The 9,898-nt window shown below is 43.6% G+C and overlaps 1 protein-coding gene across 2 annotated transcripts; it reads left to right on the top strand.

Annotated features, from left to right (window-relative positions):
• The first annotated feature begins 7,009 nt into the window (after nucleotides 1-7,009).
• On the top strand, nucleotides 7,010-9,898 carry SMIM8 (small integral membrane protein 8). Of its 2 annotated transcripts, none has more exons than XM_059835606.1 (3): nucleotides 7,010-7,046; nucleotides 8,185-8,326; nucleotides 9,287-9,898. In XM_059835606.1, exons 2-3 carry the CDS (start codon nucleotides 8,201-8,203, stop codon nucleotides 9,443-9,445), a joined length of 285 nt encoding a protein of 94 aa, XP_059691589.1. In that variant the 5' UTR covers nucleotides 7,010-7,046; nucleotides 8,185-8,200; the 3' UTR covers nucleotides 9,446-9,898. The 2 variants fall into 2 exon arrangements, with proteins under 2 accessions (XP_059691589.1, XP_059691590.1); XM_059835607.1 differs by lacking the exon at nucleotides 7,010-7,046 and adding an exon at nucleotides 7,181-7,320.

Genomic DNA, 9,898 nt, shown 5'->3' with positions numbered 1-9,898 from the left:
TAAACTGTGTAATTAAAAAAATTAGAAGGAGCCAAAATGACTTAATTTTTTTGGAAGTCATGATGTCTATATTTCGCCCACACAACTACTACTGCATTTCTCATCACCTTCGTGCCAAACAGATAACCCATCTCTCCCGTGCTCTCCTGCTATAAACAAAAACTCCCTCTGCAGCAAATGATCTTCAACATTAATAAGTATTACTGCTTCATTCAGGCTGCTGTTGTAATGCTGCTGTTGTAAAACTTCAGTCAACTTGTAAAAAAAAAGAACTGACAAAGTCAAAAGATTTCCACTTGAACAAGCAATGGTCAATGGCTACACTACAGTTTGTGGCTCTCTAGTAGTTATAAAGTACTGCAACAGCGCAATGAAAAGATGATTATATCTGTGTTTTATGCTGGCTGATGGGACACTTTCACGAAGCTATTATCAAGCCTCCTTGATTTGGTAAAACTATATTTTATAACTATATTTTATAATAAGAAACTATAACTTACCTGCGTCTCAGTGAATGATTAAAGCTGGACCCCAGCTTTCTAGTGGCATTAACAATCAACGATTCATTTCCGAGAAAGGGAGTTACTGATTTAAGCCTTGAAAATGGAAACTGTTCGTCTCCTAGGTAATATAAACTAAACGAGTGAAACCTGATCACCTCTCCTAGCACACTGTTCAAACAAGAACCATAATGTGTCTCCTATCATCAGAAAGATGAGAAAACTACAGCACTTGTTTAAAGTCACAGACTTTATCTGCATCATCTTTTGAGTGCTCATCGGCATCAACTCTAATGCTGCATGCTTTGTGCTTTCACGTTAGCAACGGCACAACCTGAAGACGCGCGCTGGGGCATCCAAAGCAGCGGGCAATGATCAGTGACTCTCTGTGAGACACATGTAGGCTGTGCACCTGCAAGCCAAGAAGTCACTTGACCACGTCAATCTTGCATGAACACGCACAGAAGACTCTCTGCAAAGAGCCTGCCTTTCATATGCCGTTCCTACAGGAATGACCTGGAGGATCTGGCTAGCTCCCCATTTCAGATGCTGCTTCATCACTACCTTTCATCTCATCCAACTTATGCTCTCTCTCCAGTATTAACTTTACTGCAATATCAAAATAGCAAGAAAGGTCTTCATGAAATACTTCTTGACTTTTAGCACCCCTTCATAGTATGGCTTATTGATTTTTTTCAGAAGAACTTTGTCCATGTGAAAAACTTGAAACCTCTGTATGGAATTACAGTAACCTTCTGAAATCATATAACTGACCTAAGAGCCTTAACTCCCACCCTGTGTGCTCTTCGACATTTTATGTCAGATTTGTATTTCATGTTCTCTTGGGCAAGTGAATTGTCTGCTAAAAATAAATATTCTTTTAGGCATGTATTACTCCCAACAATGTATTACACAAGTGTTCAGACAGGTGTTTCTATTAAAATTTTAAATTACAGTGGTTTTCCCAAGTACCTGAAGCCTGGGTTTTGTTATTAAAATGTATTTTGGTTACTGTACATGCTAATCAATCCCTGTGTTGGACTAGGCAGCTGAACCACTCCTCACCAGAAAGCCTGTAACTTTATTTTTAATAACTAATCAATGGAATAGGAATTTATGTCCTGTCTAATGCATCTTACCAAGCATCAGTGCTTTGAAAGTAATTTTTATCTATCTGGGTAACATTACAAAAACAGCAGAAAGCCTGAACTCCTTGCCTGTTAAATGAATTCTTCACAGTGTAATTTATTTAGCTTAAATTTACTGTGGCTTTTATCTGGGGATTTTACGTGAAAGTTCAGCAGTTTTATGGAGAAGTGGGTATCACAGACCCTGACACATGTGCCTGAATCAGGACCTTGGTACCATCCCCAGAGAAGCTGATGCCTCCCAGAGGGTGAAGGAAGATGCCAGAGCTTGGACCTGGACTGCAGGTAATGCAGAGCCTCCCAGCTGCCTGCTGGAGGGAGCTGCCTGCCTCCTGGTACTGCTGCTGAATGCCTGACAAAAGCCACAGCCAGCCAAATAAGGTTCAGTTCACATCAGTAATTCAAAGGTCAAAATCACTGTAGGAATATTGTAACTACCTGTAGTATTGAGAAAGCTAAAATTTACCTTTAAATCTAAAATTTATTATGGCATTAAAGGCATCTGAGCAGTTGTAACTGTCCTACACTTACAGAAACTAAAACTGACAAAAGCCCAACAGTCCATTTTTTAGTAATTGGAACTGCATGGTTACAATCCCATCACTTAAATGTCAAAGCTGTTTAAACATCTTTATGGCACCCACAGTTATATCGCCATCGTATCTAGTATATAATCATTAGACACTGCCATTCTCTACTGTATTTAATTACATGGTGGTATTTATATATTAAAAGACAACTGTAAGGTGCAGAAAATCTGAAGAGCTCCAGATTACAAAATGTCAGAGTCCCTTACTGCAGAGTTCACTCTGTTAAACCTGTGAAATTTCTACCCTCCAGAGTCTTCCTAGAAGCTGTGTTCCCTGCCTGAGATCTGAAGGGTGCCTAGATCGGAGAGGGCACTAGCTGAAGGATTTTAACTTATCACAGCTTAAGCCAATTGGGGACCGCAATGTTGCAAGCAGAGGCTAGTCCTGGTCCATGCCCCCACTTCCAACTGCCTTCCCAACCACATTACCCTGCTTACATCAGACTGTCTCATTCATCCAATTGAAAAAGAAACTTTGCTTTTCTTTTTTCTTCTCTGGCAATGTTAGTTTTCGGCTGGACCAGGGAGCAAAATCAGCATACTCCAAGGCTGAGCAATTCTGAATCCTCATGCAAGGAAGGTCACAGCAACTGCAAGTCGAAAACAGGTCCCCCCTTGCCCCTTCTGTTTTGGAGGTGCAGTCTTAGATTAGCTCAAGTTTGGCTGTAAACACCACTCTAAAGTATCTGGCTGTGTATTGTTGTTGTGAGCAACTTCAGTGCTGCACTTGTTTCTCTGCTCTTCCTTTTCAGTAGAAACTAGCTTTTTCTTTCCAGAGGGGATGCTTTGGGTTTTGATATTATTCTGTTTCCAGTCGGAAACAATTTGCCCACTCATTAATGAAAGTAGAACCAAACAAGCATATTTTCCCTTCCATATTGAATTAAGTTAAAAAGATTTATAAGCTTGATCAGTATTTGAAGAATAGCAATTGCTTTAATCTTTGCTGGCAAGCACGGCTGGGTGATTTGTTTGTCTCTCAGAGACACAGCTGGCTAACAAGTGTTATAGAAGACATACACATAACGTTATGAAACACAGATGATTCACTCTAACAGATTTTTGTTTTTAAAATGCATATTGCCTTAAAACTGTTTTGGATTGCCAATGGTAGGGTCCCAACCACTGCATGCTGCTGTCTGAAAAGTCTGCTTTCTTTCAACAGGAACGATACAAATGAGCAGTAGCAGCTGAAAAGCAGCATAAGGGCTCTTGAGACTGGCATGAGCTGAGCAACAACCGCACAGAAAGCTCTCAATGCCACCTCTGTCTAGCTGGAGATCTGTTTCTTCTTCTGCATTTACGCCCTTAATATGACAATACTGTTTCACTGTTTCACTCTACAATTACCTGAAAGGGGGTTGCAGAGAGGTGGGTGTTGGTCTCTTCTCCCAAGTGACTAGCGACAGGACAAGAAGAAATGGCCTCAAGTTGCGCCAGGGGAGGTTCAGGCTGGATATTAGGAAAAATTTCTTTACTGAGGGAGTGGTGAAACACTGGAATAAGCTGCCCAGGGAGGTGGTGGAGTCACCATCACTGGAGGTTTTCAAGGACTGTGTGGATGTGGCATTGTGGGACATGGTTTAGTGGGCATGGTGGTGTTGGGTTGATGGTTGGACTTGATGATCTTACAGGTCTTTTCCAACCTTAGTGATTCTGTGATTCTGTGACATGCCTCAGTGCAATAATATTTCCCCTTGCCATTAGCTGCGAGTAAGGTGGAGGAAGTACTTGTAATTCCTAATTTTTGCTTTCCTTTTGCCTCCAGACTTGTTAAGGACAAAAAAAGTCCCACTGTCAACTCTGTAACTAAAATATCATGAAACTCACAGTGTACAAAACATTGTAAAAATCAGGCAAAACAGGAATGCAAATACACACTAGACATTTATGTATGAATACGCTAACAAACACGTGATGGAAGTTGTCCCTCTCACTATTAGTCATACCAGTGCTGAAGTCCCAATGTTGACACAAAAAGAATTTTTTGTGTCCCCAACAGCTCTGTAACTGTGTATCTCTAAAGCGGGGGTAAGCTTATCGGTAGCTTGAGGCATCCTATCTTTGTTTTGAAGACAACGTGAAGCTCTATTCCTGTGTGGTACTTGAAATAAGCAGGAGCTGTGAGGTGAATCAGCAAAGATGCAGAGGCACGCTGCTGCTTCCCGGACTGCATTAGGCTGCCTATTGCATCCTAACGACGTCTGTGGGACACAGGATCAGATTAGCTTTGTTCCCTGCAGAGGCTTTTCTGCAGCTCAAACGATAAGGGGATGCGAGTCTCAAGAAAAGCAGAAACTGCTATTAAGTTCTGAATGGCTGCGGCATACAGCACAATACCAAATGCGGAATCCCAAAGGAATTTATTTAAAGGGAAAATAAGTCTCGGCAACAGCCTTCGGTTTGGAAAAGGAAAGGTTTTTTGTGTGGTTACTTTTCAGGAGATATACTCAGATATTAAGAGGATGGGTGACTCAGAAATACCACAAATGTTTACAGTTCTACCCTTTATAGAGTCTCTTCTATAAAAAGATGCCAGGCAACTTTATAGGCATTTCAACATCCTGTTGGGTCAGATGATAGCAACGTAATATTCACATTAAAGATAAAATAAGACGCTTTCCCACAGTCATAAAGCAAAACTAGGAGCAGTAAGCAGTCCAAGGTTTTCTTCACTGCAGAGTTAATCTGGTTAGTCGGCACCTGCTCAATGTACGCTGAGTACCAGCACACACATCAAAACCCAATTTCATTTCGCATAAAGCCTTATCCCACAACTCTTCCTACAGTGCATATTTTCTCTCCAGCTGATGGTGCTCTTTGTACTGTGTACGAGTTCTTCCCCTGTCAATGATGTCTGGGACTTACCTGTCCTTTATAAGAAAGATGCGAAGTACTAGAGAACTAGCAGCTGTCTAACAATCCTCTCCACCCTTATCAGGCAAGTGTGTTTTGGCATAAACCCATCCTACCATGGCCTGGAAAATATTGTTATGACCCTGGCTGACTTTGGGTCAGAAGTTTTATCTGCGTGGATGGGGTCAGTTAATGACAGTAACTGCTGGGAAGAGGTGCATGTGCTGGTAAGCGAGTGCACTTCCCAGTGGGGTGATGTAAATGTTCTGCATTCCCATATACAATGTGTCAATTACTTGGGAGCTGTATGCAGAACGTCTCCTACAGTACTGTAAAAACTCCCCCTTCTCTCAAGAAAACCAAGCTACCTTCCCAAAACCCAAGGCTCATGCAAAAACTTTGTATCGGCTTCTGTCAATTACACAAACATCAAAACTAGAGCAGGAACCTTCGCTCAGAAGTGACTTTCTTTCTACTCAATGGTTTCCAAACAAAATCAGCTGTGTGGCATATGCTGCCAAAACAATAGCTACCAGATTAGCAGATGGTATGTTGTGAATTAAATGTTGACACAAAACCCAGACATACCACTCAATCCTCTCTTGACACTAAAACTTATTTCCCTACTATTTTTCTCACCTCGTGATATTTACACACAGCAAAAAAAATTCTTTAGATACTCCATCTGGATTTAGAAAGGACAAGTTAACATGCAATATCCTATTACTCTGCCACCTTTCAAAAAAAAATAATGCAGTTTGATTACTGCAAAAGAAAACATGGAGCAAGTGGTTCTGAGAGCCTGGATACCTCTACATTTATGCTTGTCCGGCTCTGCCTCTGTGGCTGCAATAACCAAACACTCCACCAAAATCCTCTGACACACCCCCCAGATGCTGAAAAGCGTGAGCTGGGGTTGGCGAGTCCAGAGCTACGTATTTACTAATCCACCAGCTGGCTGCAGCTAAATCTCTGTAATATTACCCAACACATCTCAGTTCTGCCCGCCTGTTACTTAGGGGAGCACTAATCTGGGTCTCCCCCTACCCCCCAGGTATTGGGTTTTCCAAAATTTGAAGTTTCTTCTTTCGAACGCGGCTTAACAGCCCAATGGCATCGAAGTCAGTAGAAAGAGAAAGGGAGGCACGAGCAGGCAGATGCGATTGCATGGGCTTCGTTTCCTCTGGAATCCAGATAATTTTATTAATTTTACTGTTTACAAATAACAGAAAACAAAACAGTGCCGCGAAGCAGCATTTACGTAACCAGGAGTTTCCAGACGCCTGAAATCTTGAGTTCAGATCTAAATAACAGAAATTGGATGCTTAAATGGCCGCGTATTTTTCTGCTCAAACGACCGCACTTCAGAGGCGCTCCTCCTCATGAAACACCCCATCCCGGTGCCGGCACTTGGGATCAACAGGCGGTGGAATCTCACCATTTCTCCTTTCCCATTTCCCCCGTTTAAAATACAGTTGCTGCTAGCCTGAGTACCAAGATTTGCACCAACTGAACGAATCTTGTACAGCTCTCGGGGAGTTTACAGGGGGTTGCCAGGGACTGACTGCCCGTTACAACAGTCAACGCCCGCCAGCACACGCCTGCTCCCGGGCCGGGGGTCGCGGGGGACGGCGCCTGCCCGGGCGCTGAGGAGCGGCTCAGCCGTGAACTGCGCCTCTTCCGACCGAGCCACCTTCTTCCCCCACCTCCCGCTCAGTATCTGGAGCTGTGCTTGGGGAGGAAGACCCAGAACCTCGGCCGAGAAGGACGCGCACCTCCCAAACCCCTCCCGCTCCGCCGGACGCCTGAGGGGACGGGCGGGGCGGGGCCCGGCCGCTTTCCTGCTCCTCCCGCCCGCGCTGGCGGCCTCCGCCCAGGAGGGGGCGCAAGCGCGCACGCGGAGGCCGGCCCCGGCCCCCCCCTCGGCGGGGGAGGTCCCGTTGGTGGCGCGGGGTGAGTAGCGGCGGGGGAGGGGGGTGAGAGGCCGCGCGGGGCGGTGAGCGGTGCTCGCGGGGCGTTAACCGTCGGCTGCCGCCCTCTGAGGCACCGCTGGAGCGCGGCGGTGGTGGTGGCGGCCTGGCCTCGCTCGTTATGTCCCGGGCGTCCCCGCCGGGCTTTTCCTCTGGGAAACTGTCTCCTTCGTCCCCGGCCTAAAGCCGGTAGCGGCGTCAGGAGCCCCCTCACCGCCCGAGGGGAGGTTTCTGCCCTTTCCCTCGCTGCCCTCAGGGTTTGTGCTGCTCGGGGCCCGCTACGGGGGAGTCGGGCTGAGCTGCTGGGAGGTTGCGCCTCACGTGTGGACCGGCGGTGTGCCCCACTGTGCCTGGCAGTGTCTTGTGCCCGCGTGGTCGCCTTTAGTCGACCTCCACGCTGCCCTGACCTCCCTGCTGTGCCTGGGGCCTTGCGGGAGGAGGCTCGGGGCGATTGCTGGGTTGCCTTTGTAAATCCTGCCCCGGAACCCCCAATTGTGCCCCAGTCGTGTAAACTACGGGGCCGTAGCACCGTGTCTCCTCTGCCCCCCAGTAAGCGGGGTTAACCAAGGGCGTGTTTTGTTCACCTTTGCTCAGGTGGCATCTTGCGGGTGACCTGCCCTTCATATTTGAAAATGAGACTTGAGTCTTAGGGCCGCTGGGGTGGGTGGATAGAGTGACCACACTACAACAGGGTGCAGGCTGTCCTGACACAGATAAGGTTATTTAAAAAAAAAAAAACGGAAAAAACCCCCAAGAGTGTGCCCTGATATTGTCTTTTTAGCCTGAAGACTGCTGCTTGGTCCACAGGTAGCTAAAGCATTAGCCAAAGGCAAGTGAAAAACCCCAAGCCCATTATCAGGAAATTTACATTTGCTGTGTAAAGATGTGCATCTCCAAAAGTTAATTTTAGGATGCACAAAATTGACAAGATTGAAAATAAGTGTGCTTAAGCTGGGAATGTTAGGTAACACCAAAGGCAATCATTTAATATATACACAAAAATTTATGCTGTAAGAAGACAAGCTGACTGTGAACTCCTATTCAGTCAATGTAGTTCTTTTAGGTTTTTTATTAAAAAAATTTAATTTCATTTATAAAAATATTTTTCATTCTGTTTTTAGGAAGTATTCAACATTAATGAAAATGTCTTCTACCAAACCTCCAAATGAAAATGAAACACCCAAAGAGAGAAAACCAGGACTGAGGAGTGTTCAAACAACTATGCTCTTCCGAGCTGTGAACCCAGAGCTTTTCATTAAACCTGTAAGAGGCTCATACTGAGAAAAGCTAAATACGCTTGGAGATACACGGTTGCTTTAAAATAATCGTTGGAATTCTGTGTGTATTATATAACCATCTCTTGTTATGCAAACTACTCAGTAATGTAACTAAAAATATTTTTACTTTTTTCCACTCTGATTGTTAAGAGCCCAGAACATTACATTGTTTATTCCAGTTTTTATTTCATTGTTATATTGTGTGATTCTTTTGTACCTAGCCCAGTTGCTTTCAGGAAAGGCATATTGTTTACAGGCATATTACCCATGTAATTTGGCAGGTTAAGTAATAGGAGTCCTCTTTAATATTTAAAAGGGAACAAATCATAAAATGCAAGCTTTTTGGTATGAAAGGAGGAGATTTTTGGTAGCTTTTCAATATTTTGGATTTTTCTTTTTCTTGCCTTTATAATTAAGTTGATGATACTCAGGTTTTATTTACAGTAGCAGAACCCAGCAAGACTGGGTGAAATTTTGTGCATATAATAGGAGTAGATGTTATGATGATAATACATGATCTGTTTTAGAGGAATATAATCAAGGTTGCTTGACAGGAGCAGGGTACATTGTCCCAGTATTATATCCAGATGAATTCTGTTAGAAGTTGTACAAGTTGGAACTTGTAATAGTTACCTTCAGTAATTGGTTTTGGCCTGTTCATTCATGCTGAAGCAGCATTTGCAACCAGCAAAAGACAGAGCACTGGGCAATGTGATGAGAGTTGTCTTTTTCATAGGGAATTCCTTTTGCTATCAGAAAATCAGGTCTCCCTGCTTGCTGCTTATTAAAGTTACTTGGATCAATCTATAAGAAGGCAGCGATGATTTTTGGAGATGTCACAATAGTTTACTGTTCACTTTCTAAGCTAAGATTGAAGAATGTAATGTTTGTGATGAATGAAAAATGTTTTGACTAAAAATGTACTAATTTTTTTTTTTTTGGTCAGAACAAACCTGTGATGGCATTTGGACTCATAGCAATTACCCTCTGTGTGGCCTACCTTGGTTATTTGCATGCAACAGTAGAGAATAAAAAGGACCTGTATGAAGCAATCGACAGTGAGGGGTCCAGGTATATGAGGAGGAAAACTTCCAAGTGGGACTGACAATGTAAGGAAGGAAATCAGCAAATCAGTCACAGAACTTTTCAAGGCAACTGCTATTTTTTCCTCTGTCCATTGGAATAATGGATAAATGTCTCTCTTGCTATTTAATCCAATTTAAGTTTCTTTATAAAATGCCGTGCCTGTACAAATAAATTGCAATTAAGATACATGCGAACATAAAAGTGATTTTAAGAATTGTTGTCTGCGATCTCCACGGTATGTCAGAAGACATGCAGTTAACTCAGGCCTGCAGTCAAGACTGGTAAATGCCTTAGAAATTTACATGATAGTTCAGCTCATTGCTCTCTTTGCTTTGATTAAGTGAAAACAGGGTTTTGTCTTCTACTTTTTAAACAGAAGGCATAATGTATTGTGTGTGAAAAGAAAGAGCTGACCTCTTGATCTGTGGTGCCAGTAAAATAATTTTAAGGCAAGAAAGGTCTGATAAAGCAG

Source organism: Gavia stellata, chromosome 2, assembly GCF_030936135.1.
Source record: "Gavia stellata isolate bGavSte3 chromosome 2, bGavSte3.hap2, whole genome shotgun sequence".
Taxonomy (NCBI): Eukaryota; Metazoa; Chordata; class Aves; order Gaviiformes; family Gaviidae; genus Gavia; species Gavia stellata.
Note: the sequence above shows the minus strand (reverse complement) of the source record. Positions and strands in the feature narration are given on the sequence as shown.